A 25,772-nucleotide genomic window follows, 5' to 3' on the forward strand; every position below is an offset into this window, starting at 1 on the left:
CATTTCAGTGTTTTATTCCTGTCTGAAATCTTTTCTTTTCAAGAATCCAAAACTAATACACTTCTCCCAGGGGTGACAGCCAAACTGTTTTGGCATGGGTACCTATGTGTCAGAGTTTATACCAGCCACAATGCTGGAGTATCCTGGTGCACCTGCTATAATGGACATTACCCTTTCATTTGCCTGATTTCAGGAATTTGGAATTTGGGGATGAAGATGAGTACTCATAAAAAAGGGGACAGATAGGTAATTCTAGTATCAGCTTTTTACCAAACAGCACAGAAGCATTTCAATAAATTTATAGTCAAAAGAGTATTCATCTGCCGAACATTATTCCTGATGTAACTAAAAGGCATAGAGTTTCTGGAATCATCCTGTGATTCCAGGAATCCTCCTTGTGTGGCTCTTTGACTCTGCCTGAGTGCTCCCCTCTTACAGAAATGTACTGAGGGGATTATCACATTATTAAAAAAAAAATGAAAAACTGAATCCAATAGACATCCAGGGAACATGGTTTTAACTTTCCCTACTTGGGAAATCTCAGTTCATACCACATGAGCAGACACCTTGTCCATCAAAGCAAAACATGAAATTGTCTATTATTATCTGCTTTACTCCATGCCCTTTATGTATGTGGGGCTTTCCCTATATTTCTACTTACAACACTTTCAGCTTCTTTCTTCTCTCATTTTCTAGAATTTCTTCCTTCTGCCTATCTTCTTACATTTTAGACTCTGTTCTTACAGTTACGGGCCAGTGGTAAATATTTACCATTGCTCACCTAAGGTCTAGTGAGCAGGATTTGGATAGAATTCCCATGTAAAAGTACTTCTTTCTTGGGTAAATTTGTATTTTAAATTCAACCCAAAATTCACTGAACTTAGAAGACAAAATTTATACCCTAAAGAGAATGTGCCAATCATAAAATTTATTAACAATGAATAATATACATCTGTAAAGAAAAAGTGATTACTTGTGGGGAGATGGGCACCTGGTATTCATCCTGTAAGATTTTTCAGACAGCATCACCTATTTTTAAAAAGCATACTAATTATTTATGACAGTGTAGGTTGTAATGTCAAAACCAAAAAAAGTTATTTGAGAAATATGGTAGGGACCCTAAAACACCTCTCATATTTCAGGTGATGGGAAAAAAGCAATTAAAATGAATGTCTGCAAACAAGTATGATCTTCTTTTGTTGACAAGAATAAAGACACTTCAGGACCCATTTGATTGTTTTTCATGCTTGAGTCATTTTAATGCTAATTACATTTAGTTTGGCTTATGTTTTGTCTCAGTTCCTGCTAGCCTGCAAAAATGACATAGCAATAATTAATGTGGCTTACTCTAACCCTTGTAAATTCAATAAAACTGTATAAATCATTTCCATTATCTAGCTCAAAGTACAGACAAAGAGTAGATCTGCCAATAATTTTGAAAGCATATTATCAAAAATCCATATAAAAAGAGCTCATAAAGCATGTCAAAACATAACTTTAATCACAGAGGGGAGTTTTTATATTAACTTTATATTATTTACTGAGGGCCCAGGCCAGGCAGAGTCTAAGAAGTAACAGAAACACATTATTTTTGGAATTAACCTTTATTATTGACAATCATGAAAGAGCTCCAATTATTAATTTATCAAGTGCCTACTCTTTACAAGGCACTATACCATTATGAATTGATATTAAAAATTCCTATAAACATGATATTAGAATAGATATTTTTTCAGAGAAAGAAAGTGAGGCTCTGAAAGTTTCAATACAGTACTCAGGTTGACTAGAGCAAGTCATAAAAGGAGCAAAGTTAGGAATTAAATTTATATCTATCCAAATACAAAGGCTGTTCTCCTTTCTTCCATGCTATGGTGCCTATGATTTTAAGATATTTGTTTTGAATTTCATTTTAAAGTCTCCCAAGTATTTATTTTTTTATGTTAATACAAAACTGGTGATCATGACTATGTCATACCAAACTATTCAACCATAGATGCAGATCTGGTAGGAATTCAGCTTCTTTCAATAAATATTCAATTCTTACACATGGCCATTTCTTATATATGTTCCAAGTAGTCTATTGTGAAATAATCTTGAATTCTACCTGTAAGAGTTATCTAATCTAGTTAAACTCATAGAATTGGAAAGTAGAAAGGCAGTGGCCAGGGGCCGTGGGAAGGGAAGGAGGAAAGTAGAGAGCTGTTGTTCAATGAGTAGAAAGTTGCAGGTATGCAAGATGATAAAGTTCCACATATCTGCTTTCTAATATTATGCTGAGAATTAATAGTACTGTGCTGTATACATGCTGTACACTTAAAAATTTAAGAAGCTATATCTCATGATACGTGTTTTTTACCACAAAAAAAAATGTTTGTTTACTTATTATGTGATTTTTTGGTGCTAATATCTATCACAAATTTCCAAAAGAGGAAAGAATATGCCACTTCCTGTAATGCAATCCTTTTCCATAAAATATCTCATACTTAGGTAAAATGCTTCTCAGAGTGTAGTCCCTCACAAGCACCGAGGCATGGCCTGGGAGCTTGTTAGAAATGTAAAATCTCAATCCCCAAGGGAATCTATTGAAACAGATTCTACATTTTAGCAATATCCCAAGAACCATGTTAAATTTTGAGAAACATTAAAATGGCCACATCACAAGAGTTGCAGCTAAATCTAGGCTTATTATTTTACTTGCATTCATACCATCTGCCTTTCTGAAACCATTAGCTCATCAATAAACACATGATTCCACTTAGGGCCATCAGGGAGCATTTCATTCAGAAGCATCATAATTCACCAGAAAACAATTTTCACTGGATTTCTCTTAGAAACATAAATGATTAAAAGAAACCCTCTGCTTATACTTACATATCTATAATTTTATTTATTTATGCCATCCTGTTTGGGTTGTATTCCATTTAATATACTAACACTTGCAGCTGTTGGAAATTACTTTTATTTTTACAACAAGGGAAACTTGGGATTACATAAATATGGTGAATCAATTATATGATCAACCAGGAAATATGATATTGTGCTTGTAGTAAGAATAACAAACAAACAAAACAACAAAACAAACAAACAAACAAAACAACAACAAGAACAACAACAAAAACTATGAGGCAGTTAGAGTACTTAAATATTTTAATTTTATTATGGGTCTTATTTGCTGGCTAACCAGCAAATCATTTATACAATTACATAATTTTAATTTGGGGATATAAGATAAAATCAAAAGCCTGTATACCTCATCTGAGACAAGAGATGAAATGCAAAATATCTCTGTAGGTAGAAATTTCAAGCTTTCCACATCATCCTCTTTTATTTCAGCTTGTTTACTTTGACATAAGCTTTCTCAATAGCTGTTCATTTCTCAATTTAAAAACGGATTAGAATTGTTCTGACATTAGCAAAGGTGGATAATTAATTATGGAGTCAGAAATAGACATTTTAGACAAAGTGGAGAATCTAAAACCTATCAAATCTGACAATTTTGTTTTATTAATAATGAAAACAATGTTATAATACAATGTTTCATTCATTAATAGTCAATTTATGAATCAGTAAATCTCTGTTTCCATAGATCTACATTTCTTTTAGATGATTGAGATTTAGAGTCTTTCATGAAAAGCACTTGTAAATCTCTCATAATTATTTTAAGTGTATTTATTTGACCCCTATTTATTTCCTAACAAAGCAAACAAGTGCCAAATTAACAAGCTGGCTTCTGTTTCTACTTCAATTTTAAAACCGTTTATTTATATCTTGGTTTATCATTGGTTCATAGAATTTGATTTCCTTTTGTGTAATAGAAGACATAAAATTGAAGCATGCTCATACCTCAAGCATTTTTATTTTTACTTCTCAGGACTAACGTTAAATTCAACTTAATATACACAACGTCTATAATTGTCTGCAAATAGACATCTCGAATTTTACATGTCCACAACCAAACTACTGATTACTTTATCAACCATAATCTTGCTCCTTCCAAACTCTTCTCCATAAATGGCAACTTCTTTCTTTGAGGTACTCAGGACAAAGGATTCATAATTATCATTGACTCCTCTCTTTTTCTTATACTCTACATCCAATCCATTTGAATCCTGTGATTGCCTTCAAAATAGCTACAGAATCCAGCCACTACTCCCCATCATGTTGGATCACTGCCCTGAGCTAATCCACAAATGATGTATGAATAATATCAGTAGCTTCCTCACGGCCTCCCTGTGTAAACACTGCCTCCTACCTTCTATTCTCAACCCAGCAGCCTGACTGATCCTGTTGATGTATAAATCAGATTATATCACATTTTGGCTCTAAAGTCTTCAAAGATCAGATTAAAAGGTGGTCATCACAGGACCAAAGAGTTCTTATACCATCTATCCTCCTACTACATCTTTAGTCTAAACTCTTACCAGATTCCTCTCAACTCATTTCATTGCAGCAGCACTTGCCTTTTTGTTGTTTCTTGAACATTCCAGGCAAGTTTGATTAGAGCTTTGCTAGTCCCTCTTCCTGTAACACTTTGCTCCCAGATATCTGTAAGGCTCACCCCTTCATTTTATTCAAACACTACCTAAATAAAATAGAAACCACCAACCCTCAGCAGAAGAAATTCCTAATCCCCTCACCCAGATCGATTTACTCTATTTAACATACAAGGGTATTTGTTCATTTAATTTCTGTTCTACCCAAAGGCAAACTCTATAAAGGCAGTATCAGTCTGTTTAATCTCTGTTGTATGCCTACTGATTAGTAAGAATAGATATGTATTAAGTGATCGATTAATATTTTTGAATAAATGAATGTTACTTGTCAAGTGTGTACAGAATGACAAAATATGAGGTTACTTATATACATTGTTTAGAAACTTGGGTTTTGAAGTCAGAACTCTTAAAATCTGGCATTATCTCATCCAAGTTTTATGATATAGGAGAAGTTATCTAACCTCTTTAAAGTTGATTTTTCCCATCTCTAAAATAAGAACAAATACTAGTGTCTATAGCATTATTGTGCAGATTAAAGGAGATAATGTATAGAGAGCACTAAGCTTAACAAATTCTTAAAACAATGTTAGTGATTAGTAGTAATATATTATAGTATTAGTAGTAATATATATATGCAAGATCTTGTGAAAAGATTCTCAGGCAATTTTTTTCCTATGAATTTTTTTTTTCCTTAAAAGCCCATGGTTTTATAGAATAGTTTTTAAATTAAAACATAAACTATATCATTCTAACTAGTTCAAAATATTTACATAACTGCAATTTATTCATTCACTCATTGAATTTCACTCATGTTTTCTTTTTAGTTACCTAGTGTATCTGGCCCTGCGATAAACACAAAGGGGCTTATAAGCCCATGTCAGTTTCAAGGAGGTCATCGTGTAGTAAGTGTGACAAAACATGTGTAGATATAACTAGGATATGCACAGGCCCAGCAGCAGCCAAGGTGAGCCAAGACCTGCACAGCATCAGGGGCTCAGTCTAAGGCCCCAAAGGGAAGAGAAGTACCTACAGGCCCAGCAGCTGCCAAGGTGGGCCAAGACCCATGTGGCACCAGGGACTCAGTCTATGGCCATGGAAAGCTGGAACAGGAGCCAATGTGGTGTAATATAGCCACCACCACACCTACTGTCACCGCAAGGATAGTTCACTATCACAGTAGCAGCCAGGGCCACTGTACAGGCAATCTGTCATTCACTCAACTACATTGATATAAGAAGAGTCACCAGTAGAGCCTGCAAATAGAGGAAGAAATCTTTATTCTCATAGTCAACCCCAGAGTAATAGAAGAAGCAAGTCCTCTACCAGATGACCAAACATCAACAAAAAAATACTGTAACTACAAACAAACAAGAAGATATGACACCACTGAAGGAGTACAGTAATGCTCGAGTTCTAGACCCATAGAACAGGAAATCCTTGAAATGTCTGAAAATGAATTCTGAACAATGATCTTAAGAAAACTCAAAGAGAAGAAAGGAGACTCAATTAGAGAACACAATGAAACAAGAAAAAAAATCTGGAACATGAAGGTGGGAATTTACAAAGAGATTAATATCAGATATAACTATGATATAACGTATAATATGACAAAATGCATAGAAATGCTACTGGCATTTATAAAGATTGCCTCTGGCTGGGATTCATTCATTCATTAATTATATGAAGAGCTACAATAATTATATGAAGAGCTACAGATGCTGAGCACTGATCTGAGAATACACAAGTGAGCAAACCAAAAACCTCCGTACTTTGAAGCTTGCATTCTAGTGTAGAACTGGGAAGCACACTTTTACTCAGCTATCAGCATTATTGAGTGCCAACTCTATGCCAGGCAGACACTCAGTACTTAAGGAAAAATTAAGATGAATGACATTGATCTCATGGAGAAAGTCACATTTGAATTGAATTTTAAGGTCAAGTAGAAAGTGGGGAGGACATTCTAGGGCTGAGTGGAAGTATCTCGAAGGGGCAGAACAAGAACGAGACAGAGTTTTCTGGAAAAGAAATAGTAGAATATGGAGATATGTCAGAATTATATCAAATTAAGTATCAAAGCATATGCCTTTTTGTAAATTTGTTTGCTTGTGTGGTGATGAAGCATGACAGGAAAGCAGTGATTTAGTAAAATCTGAGTATGGAGTGGACTAAGGTGAGAATATGCCAATGGGAAGACCAGTTTGAAGACTGTTGGGATAGCCCTTGTTAATATTTAATAAGGGTCTGTATAAAGGAAATGACCTTATAAGATAAAATGAAATAATATATACGAAAGATAATTATAAATATATATAAGTCAAAATTGTCTGATAATTTAGGTAGTCAATTATCATTGAATGTGCCATCTCCTTGGACAAAGAAAGAAAAAGAGAGGGAGATTCCTATAACATTTCTCTAATATTTTGTTTAAATTTATTAATTTTACAGGAGAGCTAAGCTTATTTGTACGTGATTCTAGATTAAGAAATAAAACTACAAATAATTCTAACACTCTATGGGAATACTCCTTTAGTCAGTTTGCATAATAATTTTCCACTGGTGGGAAAAGAAATCAATCTTAAAAGACTAAAGATTCTGCAATGGGAAAACTATAACTTTTTTCCTCCTTTTTATGTTTTTCCTGAATCTCATTACATAGTAAACGCTGGCACTGTGTCTATTACACTAAAGTGCCTTGCATTGCAAATGAGTCAATTAAGCCAGGACCTGTGGGTTTTTTACGTCATTTGTCATGAAACTTCTCGTGTGTGTGTGTGTGTGTGTGTGTGTGTGTGTAATGTATGTCTTGTTTGACAGCAAATCACAGAAGGAACCTGAATGGGAGCCCAAGCTTCTAGCACATGAGAAAGTGGCAGAGGAAAGATGAAAGCTCATGATGACACCACCCAGAGGACAGCCATTTCAGAATACCCACCTCAGCTTCAATCAGAAAAATCACAAGATTTAGTTGCACTTATGTCTCATTATCTGTATGCTGCAGGTTGAGAATAATTGTTGAATAAATTAGCATCAGATCAGAGAGCATGAAATTAAGGACACAAATAAAGTGAGTTGCAACATGGTAAATTAAAAACAAGTTGAAGTCTTACTAAGTTGAACATCAAGAACTACATTTATAAAGGGGAAATATAGTTAAAATTCACATAGAACAAAAAGTAAAAATACATATTGTAAGTATTTACATTTTGCATTCCTTATATGAGTAGCCTAGAGATGGGCCGCAACATCAAACAGAATATTTGATTAAGAGACTGGAAATTTAAACATGTTTTCCCAACTGCAGTACCATTTTTCAGGCTAGAATTTAGTCTAAAAATGATCTAGATATGATCATTTGTTGATACTGACACAAACTTCTAAAAATAAAGTTTCAAATACATACTAAACATACGAGAGATATAGTTGTGTTAGTATAGGAAGTTGTCTTACTTTATCTCAGTCAGGATGCATTTACAATGAAACAAGCTCTGTAATAAACCAAGGGTCTATAAATGTAGGTGAATATTAGTTCTAATAATTTTGAGTGTTGTCCACTCATTTAAACAGATTAAATACTTATTCACTAACACCAGTATCTAAAATTTTGTTCACACACACACACACAGACACATGTGCACTTGTATGCACAAATTCACACAATACATATATATGTGTGTGTGTGTGTGTGTATATATATATATATAAATTTAATTTGCCTGAAAATCTTTTAAGGTAGATATTATTTCCCATTTGTAATATGACATTGAGACTCAAAGTGTTTAAGTATGGTGCCCATGGATTGGTATAGGTTTAGATATGCTAGGTTTACACAGGTATTTAGGACATGGTGTTTCTTTAAGGAGCATACATACATTTTTTAGCTATGATGCTGAAAAATAAATGCAAAAGAGACAAAATTAAGTGGAAGAGTTGAATAAGATTTTTAGACCAAATGAATTAACATTATTGACTGTTGCAAAAATTCTTACATAGGCACCGTGATCAAAAGAAGAAGAGATTACTTCAGGGCAAAATGATGAGAGATTGTTTCAAGGAGTAGAAGGAATTTGAATAGGGTTTTGAAGGAATTGAAAAGGTAGTGAATGTGGGGGTGTAAGTTTCAGAGAAAGAGACAATGCAGGCAGGGCATACTATGAGGGATGATAAAATGGACTAAGAATAAAATGGATATGGAGGAGTAAAGAGCATAGGAAGAGAGATAAAAAGAAAAGTAATAACTATATATTTATTAAGTATTGTGCCATGCCCATTCTAAATTTTACCTGTATTAATTCATGTCATTTTCATAATAATATTATGAGGTATTCTGACCCTATACCATTGATGAGGAAACTAAGTTTCAACTAAGTTTAATTAAGTTGTGTAAAGCCACACAGTACTTTATAGCAGAATCAAAATTCAAATCAGGTGACTAGATCAATAGCTGCTGTTCCTGACCAGTATGCAATACTGTCCCCCATGATAGTAATAGTGATCTGACACTGTTATAAACATTACATATTAACTTATTACAGAAGGCAGACTGGCAGCTTACAGCGCTTTATTATTTACCCTGGGTAATGAGAAATCACAGTGAGAATTTATTCCTAGGGGGTTAAAAATGTCAGCCATGTGAAGGATGAGATAAATACATGAAATTTATCAGACATTTGCTATTATTACTAGTACTGTCATTAAAAACTATGTTTTATATTAGATAATACCATTCCTGCATAGGAAATCATTACTGAATCTTTGTTGTTATGATTCACGTTCCTACAGTATCTATGTAGCCCTACATGCTGTCACTGGTGTCCTTTCAAAGTCCTTCTCCTCAGATAGAATATAGTCATTCAAATTCTGATTTTATTTTATTGTACCTGTGGCTGTATTCTTCCTATCATATTTATTTCAAATATTCCCACACATTCATCACAAGATACAATTGTTGTAAAACATTTCTATGTTTTTATTCCTTTCAAAAAATGGTTTTTCTTTACCATTTACCTGCCTCTCTGTTGTCCCTGATTTTCACTTTTCTTTAGCAACTTATTTTTTCTGATGAGACCTCAGAATGCCTTTTTGCTTTAGCAATGCCCTCTCTGGGTAGCCATCAAAAGACAAATAACATATGAGGATGTACTCAACGAGAGGAAGAAACACATCTAAGTTCTGTAGAAACCCACATGTCTGCAGGTTATTTTACTCCTTCGCTACTTTCCTCTATGACCGTCCTTGCTGGCGTGTGCATCTCTTTGAGTTATGGAGAAAAACAATCTCTCAGAAATAAGAGCTGATTCAAAATTTCAGTTATCCACATGATATATTTTGTTGTGGTCTTTTCCTAGGACTTGTGAAGGGTTTCTGCACTCTCATCTGTGACCTATTGTGAATGGATCATAAGTCGGGAATTAAGTTGCTATGCACTATGTAAGTATTTTTGTTTTGTTTCTTTTGTCCCTCTTTATTGTGAAAAAGTTTTGTTGTTCTTGCTGATTTGTTTTGTTTTCCATATTTAAAAATTGGCATAAATAGATATCCAGTCGATTGAAATTGCTTAGTAGGTTAAGAGCATTTACTGAAGACACATTGCTTGTACACACATTTAGCATACATAATTTAAAAATTGATTAATAGAAACTGGAAGATGAACAAAGGCTTTAATGAAAGTCTAGAGAATGATCCCTGCCAAAGTTTTTAGACAGTTTTAGTAAGTGGTGTATGCAGGATGTAAGGGATAAAGAAGGAACCAGAACATGTAGGAATGGTGAAGAAAAAAATGGGCTAAAAGAAAATAAAGACCTCACTTACGTGCCACATAATTTCTTGAGTGACTAAAAAATGATTTGAAATCCTTTTTATTGGGAGGCTCACCACACAAGACACACAAAAATCTAAAAGAGATGTAATATTCTGAGTAAAAACTAGATTTGTTTTAAGAACAACAAAAAATAAGTCTCACTGGTTTTCCAGTCTTCTGAGGCTGTTGCTTTCCCTAGAACTGTTAAGAAATCTTAATGGGAAAAAAAATGATTAAAAGAAATGCATATGGCCACAAAGAAAGGCTTAAAAGGTGACAGGGCACCTGTGTGTGTAATAATCCTATTAAATGTTAAATTTCAATGTCTCAGTCAAAACTTTGAACTTGATATTTCATAAGGATAAAAAGTAAAAGAACCAGTAGGAGAAAAAAATGTTTATACTTTTATTGCTTCTTTTATCTGGACACATTTTCTCTGGCTCTGAGTTTGTAGTAAATAGGTTAATAAATATATTTTGAAAAAAATAAATAAATAAAAATTCAGGTACATTGAAAATCAGCTTTGACAAAAATCTACCAAAATACCGAACAAAAATTATTAAACTTAGAGTATTTAATGCATCACAACCGTGGTTAGTTTCTCTCTAATCTAGAATTAACACTTATTCAGAAAGATGTTCATGACATGCTTACAACACAGGCATAATTTGCCATGTACTTACTTTTGGTCACAACACCTTCTAAATGGATGATGTTAGGATGATCAAACTGCCCCATGATACTTGCTTCACCTAGGAAGTCTCTTCGTTGCTTTTCAGTATAGCCTACTTTAAGGGTTTTGATAGCCACAGGCAATTCTCTTTTTCCTGGCAGTTTCAAACGTCCACTACAAACTTCACCAAATTCACCTTGTGATAAAGATGGAAAAAAGGCACAAACTCATTTGAAAAAATGCACAAATTCATAGAGAAATTCTGACTCTAATAATACTCTAACACACTCTTAGAATATTAAGACAGACAAAAAAAGTCAAAATGGGAAGTCCAAATTTGATTATAAATTTTAAAAGAAATAAATAATATGTTGGTAAAATCATCTCCAGTTAATCATGAAACATTTCAGGGGTTATTAGCTTCATGCATCTCACTTACAAAACCCTTAATGGAAATATCAGAAAGAAATTAAAAGCAAGTGACTAAAAATCACTTTCTTCCTTCTCTTTCTACTCCAATAGTACTATTAATGAGAAAGGAAGAAAAGGTTATAGTTGGGCAAAAAGGAACAATTTTAGGCCAGAGATGAATTGAATTATGTAAATATTTGGGGGGATTAAAAATTTATTACATATACGCACACATACATATATATAATAGTAGGTGATGAAATATCTATTTGAAAAAATATTTTTGTTGCTTTATTTTTCTATTTCATAAATCAAATATTTGCTGGTTTAAGCGTGAGCTACATATAAGCTTGCATTAAAATATGATCAATTACACACGACTTTGGAATCATGCCAATTATGAAAGATTAAAAACTTTCCGTATTAATTCAGGACACTGAGGTATTATGCTATAACACACAAAAAGTTAAAAGTCAGAGTTAAACACATTGTCATACCTGCTCCAATAACTCTTTCAATGGTGATACACGAAGCTTCTATTTCCTTGGCAAATTCATGGACAGCTTGATTGGGATCCTCATAGGTATGTGGATCAACGTAAGTTCTTACACCTGGCAGTTTAACTGTAGAAATAAATGGGCATTAAAATAAAAGCAGTCACGATGAGTGGGCAAAATTATAAACCTTATTAACATACTAGTATGGTTTAAAACTCTGGTTCCTAGAAGTACCTGAGCTGCAAGGTAGGCCCTCTCCTGAGTGATGAGAGTCATCTGCACAGCAATATCACATTTATCACTTTAAAAATATGGATTGTTGGCATGCACAAGAAATGTATATGTGATAACATATCTGAGTAAATATATCATCTCTCAATGATAATATTCAGAGAATAGGTCTCTGAGGCAAATTAAGAAAATTTTGTTTACTAAACTGGGCAATGAAACGTTCATGGTTAATTTGCTGTTTGTTATTCTATGTTTCACTTAGGAATATCATCACAAAGTACTAATTTTGATTTTACAGAAAATAATTTAAAAGAACTTTTCTGGTGATATAGTGCAATAAGGCTGACATAGAAGTCAAAATTTAAAAAAAGAATTTCCACTTCTTACTCTATCTCTCTCACTGCGTGACTATACAAGACTCTTAAGTTCTATGAATCTCAGTTTTATCACCTTTAAAGTCTACCAATACCATACTCATAATGTTTTTTTGAGGGCAGTGATATTAAATAAGATAGGACTAGAAAATGGACTTAAGGATTTGCAGCATAAGTTATGGCTTTAATGATTTTGGCTTTTATGGTCATGGCAGAGTAACAAAAACAAAAGGAACTCTTTCTGGCAGATCAATTCACACTGTACTATTACGGAAAAATGAAAATATTAAAATACCATGATTAGAATTCATTTAGGCTAATTTTTAAGCTCATCGTTAAAACTTGATTTTCTGTATTTCTTAAAGACGTAGTTTTTTTCAAGTCATTTGAACCAAGTTTATTGCTACAAGATCTGTTCAGGGAAATTCCTGCTATAATGCTAGAAGGAGGAAGAAAATGGAAAAATTTTAATCATTTAACCTGGTGGTGTTACTTAATAGAAGATTTCTACTCATTATATTGCTCAGAATTAGAATTAGCCACAAAATTTGATTTAAAATATAATAGCTGTTTATATTAAGCAAAACCTTTTTTATTTTAATGATTATAATGAAAAGATTCTTTTAAGAATTGAATAAACCATCCAGCTGTTGCCTAGAGCCAGTGAACAAGGCTCAAGCCCACATGCTTTACGAGAATGTTAACAGAACACTAACTTTTTTTTTTAACACAATATTTGTGCTCAGTTATAAATCCCCTAACCTAAAAAGACATCAAAATGACAATAAAGTCTCCCTTATTTTGTTTTGTTTTTATTTTTTACAATTTGCTTACTGTGCCCATTATGAAAATGCATCTTTTCCTCTTCTGGATCTTGTTTTGCTTTGCTGTAGCCACACCTCCTGGAACAAAGTGAGCTACAATTAGCCACATCTGAAAGTGGTGAATCAATCACGACAAGCCCAGAAGCATGAAACGTAATTAACATTATTGCAACCCTAAACTGATTTTCATACTAGTAACATGAAATAACACCAATCCTCCTTTTGGATGAAACCTATTTTCTCAGCCAGTATTCCTTACTCTTAGCAAATTATCTTGCCTAGATTTCACTGAGAAGTCTGAAGCCATCCAAGCTTACTTTTTAACTTCACTTCATCAGACATTTTTCTGTTCCCTTCCTCTTTTACTATTTTTGCCAGCTCACAGGCCACAGCCTCTTTCAAGATGAATTGCTCAAAAGGTGCTTTTGATCCAACAGTTTCCCACCTTCAACACCTTACATTATTATTTTTTAATTTTTGTTTTTTGTTTTCTCACCATGAAATTTACCACAACCTGCAACATGTCTCAGCTTCAGTCCCCAAACCTTAGTCTCTTCCGTTTTTCTCGTCCTTGCAAACTACTCTTATTACTGACAAAAATCTGTACTTCTACGATTCACAAATGACATCTTAATCTCTAAATCCAATGACTTTATCTTGGTTTTTAATCATTGTTGATGGACGGCAATCCCTAATGACGATGCTTTTTGCTCCTCTCTACATTTATTTATGGACATTTCCATAGATTCTCTGCCTGAACTTTTATGGTTCTCTCCTCTTAATCCATCCATTTCCATCAGTTGAATTAATATATCTATCCCTCTGGTGTGATATATTTTGAGAGTATATTCTTATCCTGATGGATTTATTTCATAGGGATATTCCACTGGCATTCAAACTCAAAAGACCTGAAAAAGAAATCAATGTACTTCTCTTTTCTTCTTTCAACCATGATCTGCTGCCTTCTTTTCCTGTTAATAACACTGCCACGGTCTTGGTCCCTTAAGATCAAAGCTTTATTCTTGTGTCCTTTAAGACAAATGAGTTGCCATATCCCAAGTATTATATAAGGTAAATATCTTATGATCCTTCTCTTCCTTTTCATTAGCTCTACCATTTCCTCAATTAAGTCCTTGTTATTTTTCATATGAATTACTGTAAGTGCTTCTAAAACATTGCTCCTCCATTCTATAACTCTTTTCCTAAACTATACTAGACATTACTATATATATGATACTTTTCTATTGTGTTAGATGTCTACTGAAAATGTTTAGTAAAATAATAAGGTAAAGATTCCTAAGCATAGCCCTAACACATATTTCCTGCATTATCTCCAACTGTTCATTTTGAACCTTTTTCTAAAATCTTTAAGATATTTCTCCATGCTTCCATACATTTGCACATATTGGTTCGTTCCTAACAATTTCCAATGATCAAAGTTTAGTTCAATTTTTGTCTTTTATCACATTTCTTACACTGATATTCCAACTTAATGCAATCTATCCCCCTCTATGCAATGGTTTTCTATACCCCTCTCCTGATTGATGTCTACTCTGCAGTGCAGCATCGTCATCTGAGCATGGTTTCTGGCTCCCTTATCACTGGTCAGCTTCTTGACTGGCAGCAAGCAGTATTCATCTATAAAACCTTGCAGTGACCTTGTACCTGACTCAGAGTTGGCAATAAAAATATTTGTCACATTGATGAATGAATAAATGAATGAGTGGATGATATTTTGATTGTGTCTACACAATGACAGGTGTTTGGAGAGGAAATATGCTGGTGAATACTGAGTTGATGTGGTACATGATTAACCAAATAACATTAAACAACTGGCTAAAATGAAAATATTTACATGATTTTTACTGAAACTCTAAGGAAGTGATTTTGCTATTCATAAGCTCCTGCCACAAAATTCAGTGTATTAAAAACAAAATTTCCATTTATTTCTGCATTAAGAGAATACAGCCAAAATGGTAGCCTGACAAAATCTTTTCATAACAAAGTTGGTTGAAAAATACCTCATGATATAAATGAAGTGTTCGACAGATATGTACTAACAGATATTATTCCTTGGTTAAATATCCCAGGATATTTTAAAAACATTTATGTATTTGGATATAAAAATAAAACTTATTTTATTCTATGTCATTGCCTAGTGTGTAATTACATATATATTACAAAAAATAGTCAACACAACCCATCCTTATGGCATTTTTTGAAAAAACACAATTACCTTTGTCAAGTTAAGGAATTGGTAATTTATTAGTAAAGTTCAGCTAGCTAATTTTTGAGTAGACTTGAACTAATAACTTAATAATAGTGTTCTTGGGTGAGAAAAAATACACAATGGGGATCTGGTCGCTTTTCAAACTTTATTCATAACACTTAGTGCATTTGTTATTCAAGAGCCCTTAAGACATCTTGAATCACCTCACCATAGTGAAATGGAGAGAAAAAACAAATACGTGAAATCATATTGAAACTGTATTTGGTCTATGGTAACTAAGATTTAAGTTATTTTAAAACATTGTTTATAATTTTGCTAGATATTACATTATTCTTTTCAGTCTTTAATGCATGTGCCTCTGGAGAGAACAGCTATTGGTATTTCTTTTTAACAATGTTCTAAATACAATTGTGTAAAATTATCCTGAGATTTACATTAATTAGATAATACTGACAAAATAAACTTCGTTAAGGGAATTCTGAGGAGACTTAAAAGGTATACACATTCTCACAGTTAACATTAGAAAACAAACATTCCATCTTCAACTCTTCCACCTTCAAAAATAAATAAATAATAACCTTTTAAAATTGTATCCTCAAGTAGCCTTTATCATTAAGTAAGCCTCATGGATATTTAAATTGCATGCAAATTCATCATATGGAAATGGAAATAAAACTTTGTCTCTCATCTAAAAAATGATTTGGGAATATCCTTGGTGAGGAGCGGTTAACATTTTTATTACCTGGGGTGAGAGTCAGGAGGGTAATAGAAAGGAGATATTTTTTACTATTGGCATCTCTGGAGGTCTATAACATATACGGCCACATGTCACATTAACATATAAAATTAAGTTCTGGAACCCCCAAAAGCATCATTAAAATAAGCCTCAACAAGACACAGCAAGTAAAAGGCAGCTGGCAGAGACTGGCACTCAAGCAGTGGTTCAGCCTCACTAACAAAGCATTGCAGGAAGCCTATTCACTCAGTATCATCTCTGTACCTGCTCCAGATGCATAATTTTAACCAATCAGACAAACAGTCAATAAATATGTCACTCTGTACATAAACTATGCCTCCAACCTTCTGGAAACATTTTCTTTTTTTTCAGGAACGGAAAAGATTTTGCTTCATACTACAACTTCAATGACTTTGAAATTATTATACTAAAAACATCTGTAGTGTTTTTTTTATAGCATCATAGTTGATTATACATATTTGTGGGGTACAGACTTGAATATCAATATCTGTGTGCACTCTGTGATGTTTGTATTTAGAGGAATCATCTTCTAATCATTTACATTCATGTACTTCTAGAAAACAATGTGGTTTTATTTTTTAGTAATAGAGATGGCCATGAAGATTATATTGTATGTAGACATAACTCATACTCATTAATTAATATTTATTACAAAGTCCTAGAGAGATGCTGGATACATAAATATAGCAATGACCTTATGGGTAATTTAGGAATTAATCCACTTACTCCGATGCCTATCCTATGTAGGTGGGTAACATACCCCTGATAATATTAATGCTGATCTTAAAAACATGGCCTCAGTCATAACATTTAAATTTGGATATTTCAAATTTCCATAATACTTGAAATAGTAAGCAGTAATCTTTATGTATGAATGAAAGTGCCAGTGAATAATTTAGTTCTTGGATATAAATTTTGGATTTGATAATAATTTGGGATATGTATGTCAAGCTCTCCAGAATACCAAGCAATGCACAAAAGCGGTAATTTACTAATTGACACTGCTGTGGACAATGAAGAAAGATGAGTGAATAAAATAGCAAAGAGAGAGTGTAAATCCTTACTCAACAAAGCCTCCTCTCAATCAAATTTTTCCATTGCCTTAGAATACAGAAATAAACACAGAGTACTTTTTTCATCTTAATCTAAACAAGGTGGGGTGGGACGCAGTGGTGGATGGAGTGGGTTTGCATTTTGATTTCTTAAAAAGAGTGAGCATATGCAGTGTCCAGCTCAGAAATGGACACAACTGCATTGTTCCTCTATTTTCCAGATGGATTAAGAAATGCTTTTCTTATGCTTTAACGAAAAAACTCTCAAAAAGTAACAAATTACAGCAAACAACAGCATTTACATGTTTTGCTCATAAAAAATAAAAACTCATAATTTACCACATTTAAAACCACATCTCTTCATATATGCATACTCCCTTGTTTTGACATAACAGTGATCTCAACCATTGCATAATATATTTACAGAATTTTATTGCTGAAATCTTGAAAAGAATAAGTTACAGCTTTTTGGAAAATACTATGACTTTTTCACTTCAGGATTCTCTCCAACTAAACAAAGGTAGTTTTAATAAAAGCTCAGCCAACTCAACCTCATAAAATAAAGAAGCATATAAGCATCAGTTTATTGATATATTTCAGAAATACTGGAAATAGATAAAATTTTGTTTTACGAGATAGCATTCTTCAATAAAAATGTGAGTAAATATGCAGTAAAATGGGCATGGGATTTTTAATAGCAGGACCTTATGGCTCTCATCCATATATTATCTTATCCTGTTAATACCAGGACACTGGGATTTTGAGTTCTCCATAGTTAGATTTAAATTAGACCAAAAAAAATGCAACTAATTTATTATTAATTACTGAAAATTCTCATATAAACTTCTCTAGAGAATTATACTCAAAAGGCACACTCTCCTTGGATATGGCAACGATGTGATGATGATGCCACACACAATGAGGGCATAACCTTCTATGTTACCACTTCACATTCAATCAAAGATACTAATCACTGTATGATTAATGGCATGTGAGAAGCTAAATTGCTTCTTATTTTACGATCCTTTGGCCAAAGAAATCGTTTTGTTTTGTTTTTGTTTTTAATCTCTACATTATGATAGATTTGAATATCGTCATGATGAGATGAACTAGAATTCATCTCTGATTTAAAACATTTTAAAAATAAGCAAATGTATTTCTTTAAAAAATGAGGTTGATTTTCTAAAGATCACAGAATATGTAAATGAACAAAATAAGAATTTAACTTCCCCATTTTCAACATAGTGAAAAACTTTCCCTTGCTACTTGAACCCCTCAGAATTGTAGTAAATGACATGAAAACACCGAAAAGCATGAAGACTAATGAATAAAGAAAATAATCTGACATATGTGTAAATTTAAGAAATGCAAAATATGGCTACTTGGGAATATGTGATATTTCAGATTGACTTACAATAAATATTATGTTGTAAATATATATTGGTTTCTGTTATAAACATAAGTGAATATTCAGGAATAAATGGCAGAATTATTTTAGAAATTACACACATTAATATCTTATTTACATTAAAACAACCAATTCAACTGGTTGTTTGTAAAAATAGCTTTTCTCTTTTTTTTTTTTTTGAGAACTCAAACAATGGTTAGAGTTTCAAGCTAGTTGTGATTACATAAAGGCAAAGGCCACTGATTAAATACATCTGTGCTAAATATTGGTGCAGTCTTGGGGATAGGGTGCTTAAAATATAGATATCGAAATTTCATTCAGAAATCTTACAGAAATAGCTTTGAACACTGGGTAGATTTCAATCAAAGTAGGGAAAATATTTGGAAGAGTGACATTATGTTCATGCATGTCACAACAAAGCAGGCAACTATAGTGATGAAAAATAATTTGAGATTAAAGGATCAAAGATGTAATTACAAATTTCATTTTATAAATGGCACATTATGCATTTGAAAAATAATGGATTGTGGTTTCATGGAGGGGAATATGACAGTGTAAAAATCAGAAGCTCAGAGCCTTGCCGAAGCTTTAATGTAGCTTAATTGCAGAACCAAGGATCTAGATCAATGGTTTTAAAATCATGCTCTTCGAACCCTAGATTTCTACAAGGTATCTCAAGGTATTTCTAAAAGCCAATGCACTTACAATGGGCAATTTTAATGTATATGCATCATATTATACTGAGGCCAAAACCAACCACACATATATCATAAATGATCTTTCAAGAAAAGAAAAACAATGAGATTCCAAGATCTAAAATGTCTCCAAATCTCTGCTCCATAATTGCAAACATATCCATTCACAAATGAGGATGACAGGGTGTCCTTTGAAAATTATTTCCGTGGTAATTGACAAATGCTGATACGATTATACATACACAATTAGGTGACAATATTTCAGACTTCTTAGTATTTTATTGACTCTACCAGAAAAATAATTTTTATCAGTCCTTTATTTTCATTATCTAAGGTTGCTTTCTCCCCAATGCTTTAATCTAAACAAATGCCATCCTTAACTGAAACCTTACGGTGACTTGAAATTGTAAAATGGAAGTTCTTAAAATGCAGCAATACAAACATTTTTAGCTTTCATTCTTGCCCAGTAATAATTTTGGACTACTTTCTTATAGTATAATTTATATACGCTCAATTAAAGTTTCTTTTGCTTTATTTTGTTTTAATAAGAATGCATTCAAAATTTTTTTCTGGCTGTTCCATAACTATTTCCATGAGGACTTTAGCATTTTATTGAGTACCTAAGCACATTTGTGGCTAAATCTTTTTTTTTTTTTTTTTTTTTTTTTTTTTGCACAACACACATATATGCATACACACAGAGACAAATATACATGAACATACACAAACACATTCATGCCTCCAGAATTCCTAACAGTATTTGAAGAAGATATCAGAAAAAAAGTTTTTATCTTCTGTTTCCTGGTGTGCTTTGTGAAGGAAGAGTTCTGCCTTCCTGTTTTTCTTCTTGTCTTTATTTTACAAACCTCCTGAAGCCATCTATACAGCAGAAAAAGATACTATTTTTAAAAATCGATCATTTCAATTTAGCTAGTCTTTACTAATACTTTATAAGTCATAGACTCATAAATGTTTACACTACCATTGAAGTATCTTTGAGATTTAGCTCAAGGTAGATATAGATAATAATCGCTTTTCCCCCCTAAGATTTAATTCTGCCTATTCTGCTTCAGTGATAATTTATCTCTTGCAACAACTACACTTGAGACTGAAATAGAATAGGCAAATCTGTGACCATTTTTGTTTTTAACAGCATGATAAAAAAAAAAAAAATCACAGTGTAAATCCATTTAATTTATATATTAGCCATTGCCAGATTTCAGTTTTTATTTGGTGTATCACTAAAGTCCAATGCTCATAAGAATTTCCTGTGTAAGTTAAATAACTTGGAACAATTCCGTACTTTCATATTAACTTCAAAACTTTTTCAAACTACAGAACTTTCAAGAGATTGAGAAAAAGGTCACCGAATTTCATAAGCATGTGTTTATTCTCTCTTGTTCTCAGATCATTGGTATCCATTCCATCATTTTGCACATTTGCATGTGTGTGAACACTCATTCATACACGTTTTTAATAAAAAAATATTAATTTATACTTAAAGAATAAAAATAACAACTTAAAATGTCCCTAGAAAACCCTATATACTCTAAAATACATTTTAGAATATCTTTTCTTGGCAAATTTTGTCTAAAAATGACAGCTCAATACAATATGCAAGAATTTAGACTCTTTTATCTAGAAAGGAATTATTCGGAGTATTTCAGTAGTCCCTCTAAGTCTGTGAAGAGCGTTCTCTGGCTTTATAGTCTAGCCTAAAGTAATAACTCAAAAGAATATTTAGGATTTGCATTTATAAATAAAGACTAGCCCATTTGGATGCTGATTTCAAAAACGTGCATTTTTTTTTAAACCTCACTGGTATCAAAGTATGAATATCATTACTAATAACTAAAATAATTTACTAGGTAAACCACTTGAAAATGACATGTGGTTTTGTTTTGCATTCCACATGTGTCCACAATGATTATGACAATAGAAGATCTCAGTTACATTATGGCCATTCCATGGTTACGGGAGACAGAAGAGGTGATTTAACCTTGACAGAAGTAGCATTCTACTTTCATGCGTGATATGGTTTTTACTTAATGGAACAACAAAAACAGCGACATGTTAAATGTAGAACAGATGCCACAATCTTACATCTCCCTAGTTTAAATCAGAACCACAGTGAAAGCCTCAAAAGAGAAGTATTAATGCTTGACATAGAGATGATGTGCTATATGCACGATATTTTATTTGAAATAGTCCATTGTGAAATCACTTGCTAGGATGCACCTTTGGGAACTAGTTTCATTCTACTCTTCTCACTGTTAAGGTGTAAGCGGTGTACTGTTAAAATGTACACAAATGGAGAAAGAAAAGGAATGCTGACGGCAATACATAGAGGTGGACATCACATAGGAGTGAAAGCGGGAAGAAACACTAACCATATTAGGCTTGGATGGGCAACAGCGCACAGGGAAGAAGCCCTCCCACAGCCACATTCGCAGCAACTGAAAAGCAAACAAGAGAGCCCAAGATAAGGAAGAGATCCCACTCCCTCAAATATAGCATAAAGACACTATGAAGTTACTCACGTGTCTGCTTTGCTTTTCAAAACAGAAAATCCCTAAATGCATACAATTAAATTTCTTCCACAATGCCTTTTAAATTAAGAAGCATTTTATGGTTTTAAGCAATAGAGTTGTACTATACAGTTATTTTTATTTTACTTACAATGATTATTCAGTAGGAAATATAATGTCAATGTATTTGAATTAATTGTATGCAATTAATACAGACATACAAATAAAGATGTAAGCCCATTTAATTATTTCTTTCCTCAGAAATTCCCTCAAAATTTACATTTGGAAGATATTCTAAATAGCCCTTTAAGAACATGTTTTGCATCTAGCCTACAAATTCGGAGAGAGAATAAGATCTTGCTTATTTGATTCACTTATGCTGGAGGTATTATTACTTATCATAGCCTATTGAAAATGTTATGCTTATGTGACTTCTCTAGTCATTTATAGAAGGCTACCAGTTTAAATTTACATTTTCAGATTTAAAAAAATGCATTCTCCAAATACATATTTTCAGAGCTATTGCCATATTAAAAAAAGCAAACTATATATAATACATGCACTTTTCTGGATACTGCAACACTCAAGATTTAAAAAAAAAAAATCCACATATTTATAGTAAAAAATCCAGAAAATACAATGTAAGTTGTTTTATAAAATGCACTTTATTGATAGAAACCATGCACACTGATGGCAGAATATAGCATAGAAGTTATTTAGTGCTTTTTTTTTAAAAAAATGAATAGCATTTATAGTGATTTCAAGAGAACTGTAATGTGAGCTCAGTAATGATACCATATACCAGCAGGTCTAGGCTTTGGCTTAAAATCTGTCTATTTTGAACTTATTTCCTTGAAATGTATGTACTCTACTTCATATAAAACAAAGAAGAAAAATAAAATATAAACATCCAGTAAATTTACAAATACTAGCAAAGAGAGACAAGTATTTCCAAATAAAATCCCAATGGATCTTTTTGAAAAGAAAAGAGACACTTTTCTGTGTATTTTCTTTGTAGCACTCGTGACTTAATTTTTAATACTTCTAAGTATCTGAGATGTTGGCTGTCACTAAAATGGACTCCTAATAAACAAAAATGGCTACTATGACATTTATTTCCAATTTGTCTATTTATTACAATATATTTTAAAGAATATGCCAAATAATTATTTTCACTGTAGAGGTACTGGAAGTCAGACCTACAGTAAATCAAAATATTAAAATTCTATTAAGAGTAGGTAAAACATCTGTAAAATATTTTCACAGATCTTGATAATTTCTTTATAATTACATTTATTTCACTAATGTCTTAAACAATTACTAAAATATTTTGTAGGTTAATTTTCTACTGCTTCTGCCTTGTCTCAGCACTCAGTTTAGTGGTCGGCGAACTATAGCCCATGGGCCAAATCTAATCCACCACTTGTTTTTGTAAATACAGTTTTATTGGAACACATCTACCTCATTACTTGTTGTTTATGGTGTTTTTAGTGTTGCTATGGCAGAGCTGAGTAGTAGTGATAGAAAATGTATGGCCTGCAAATCCTAAACCATTTACTATCTGACCCTTTAAAGAAAGTTTTTCCTCCTCCATTTTTAGACTGTCAGTTTCTTGAGAGGAGGATGATTCTTTGGTCTTTCTTTTTTTTCTTCAAAGTTTAATCATAATGAATTACTTGTAAGTAGTCAATATTTTACTATTATTGGTATTAACTGGATTTACTGAGATATACAATTATAGAAAGTTTGAATATACTGCATGTGTTAATTTCAAACAGCACCGTTCCTACTCAATAAATCATTTTAAATTATTCACAGGTGTATCCAACTGTTTTTTTAGTGAGAAAAAAAATAATGCCATCTCCTAATGAAGTACAAATGTCCTTCTAGTTGAAAGAGTGTGCACAGTATATAAACTTATATAGAATCATTCTTAAGAAAGAAATAACTCCACTGTGATGGAATATTACTTAATAGGATTTGGGATTGTTTAATATTTAGTCAGTGTTCTAACACTCAACGAGCACACTAATTATTGTAAATATAATGAGAACATCTTATAAAGTTCTCTTAATTTAAAAAATATATAATAAGCTTCGTGTCTTATGATTTAGTATATACACACATACAAACACATACACTAACATGCAATTCACTGTAACACCAAGTCCACAAATTTCAGTCCTGAAGAATCTAAATCACCTTACCTATCATTAGGATTCTACTTTACTGTTTCAAAATTTTTTAATCAAAAACTTGAAACCATGTAAAATCAAATACTTATATTTCTATTTTTTATTATTGTTATAGATTTTGTACTGATACTTTCTTTGACTTATGAGATGGCATAAATGAATTACCTTAGGGAACTTAGTTAACCTTTTTGTGTCTGCTTGACAAGTACAAAATAGTGATGATAATGCATCTTTTCTCATACGTTTTGTGAAAATAAAGTGAGAGAATATATATATCACTTTGATCAGTGTCTGGCACATCATACATTTTGGGAGCAAAAAGGTATCTATTATTCTTAGTAGTATCATAATCAACGTGCTAGAGAAGATTCTCATTATCTCAGAGGAATTAATATGTTTTCATGATCCATATATTACAGTACTAAATATTTCCACTTAGAATATAACTAAATTACTAATATATTTAGATCAATGAATATAAATACAGAATGGCCAATGTAATTAAAAAAATTGTTTCCACAAAATACATTTTCTAAGGATTTAGTGAGTAGAGTATACTGTACATTAACATGTTATTAAGAAACTTAAAATGGAAATTTCTTTTCTATGAATAATAACCTTCAAATAACCCTTTAAAAATAAACTCTGAGAATACTGTCTTAGTAACACCTTGGCACAAGAAGGTATCAAAAATATATTCTTTCCTTAATCAATAAATACTCAGATAAGAACAGGTTGAAAGTGCTTCCAAGCCTCAGAGGTAATTTAGAAATAGAAACCAAAATGTGCTAGAAATAGCAACCAATCTAATTTCTGTGAGATTTGCTTCAACACAGGGTACACCTGCACTCCCATCAGTTTTTAGCACCTGGAATTCTGTAAGCAACTGCATGCAGCTATAACAAGATCATTATTACCTAAGTTTAAAATAGTTTAGACCTTTCAAGATTATAGTAAAAAAACTCTTGGTCTTTATTTTAACAAGAAATTTTGATTTATCCTTTAGAAGATTAAAATATGATAACAGAAGCTTTCCAGACACAAATAAGATTTAAAATTACTTTAGCCAGGCCTTACACAGAGTTGATCAATATATGTACGAAGTGTGTCAATGTAAGTAAGATAACCTCCCTCCTATGGAAGCAAGGTGATTATACCTCTAGGGAAGAAATTCTCAAAGACACTAGATCAGAGAAGCATGACTGCAGCTTTGGATAAATGGTGAGCTAATTTTTTAAACAAGAGATCACAAGCAGATAAGGAAAACACTAAGATGTCAATAGATGCATGAGAGAAAGGCAGGAAGAGTACTTTCACAGAAGTACTTTAATTAGATGGAAAATATTTTTGCTTTACTTGTAAAATAAAATAAAAAGGAAGAAAACAGAAAGGCTTCATTTACCCATTTTAAATTAAAACAACATCAAATGATGGCACTCAGTGCTACGGAAAACAGGACGGAGCTAGTGCCCTTATAAGACGTAAATGACACTGAAAAGTGCCACCAATCCTTCAGAAACCAGTACTCCAAAACCTATCAAAGAGCAATAAAAATGTCTCATACTTTGACACCATTGTGTTGCAAAATGGTTAAGATAATGTCATTG

General features: G+C 32.5%; 1 protein-coding gene across 4 annotated transcripts in view; it reads right to left on the reverse strand.

Moving 5' to 3' along the window:
* EPHA5 (EPH receptor A5) overlaps nucleotides 1-25,772 on the reverse strand; it is a 350,421-nt gene that overhangs the window by 26,369 nt on the left and 298,280 nt on the right. For 2 of the 4 annotated variants that reach the window (XM_063108760.1, XM_063108759.1), the window contains exons 9-12: nucleotides 21,833-21,898; nucleotides 13,311-13,378; nucleotides 11,872-11,997; nucleotides 10,974-11,159 (exon numbers count right to left, since the gene is read on the reverse strand). In XM_063108760.1, coding sequence (XP_062964830.1) covers nucleotides 10,974-11,159; nucleotides 11,872-11,997; nucleotides 13,311-13,378; nucleotides 21,833-21,898 — 446 coding nt within the window. The remainder of the gene's footprint in view (nucleotides 1-10,973; nucleotides 11,160-11,871; nucleotides 11,998-13,310; nucleotides 13,379-21,832; nucleotides 21,899-25,772) is intronic. The other 2 variants (XM_063108762.1, XM_063108761.1) reach the window with 1 other exon arrangement.

The sequence above is a fragment of the Cynocephalus volans genome, chromosome 9 (genome assembly GCF_027409185.1).
Source record: "Cynocephalus volans isolate mCynVol1 chromosome 9, mCynVol1.pri, whole genome shotgun sequence".
NCBI classification, from domain to species: Eukaryota; Metazoa; Chordata; class Mammalia; order Dermoptera; family Cynocephalidae; genus Cynocephalus; species Cynocephalus volans.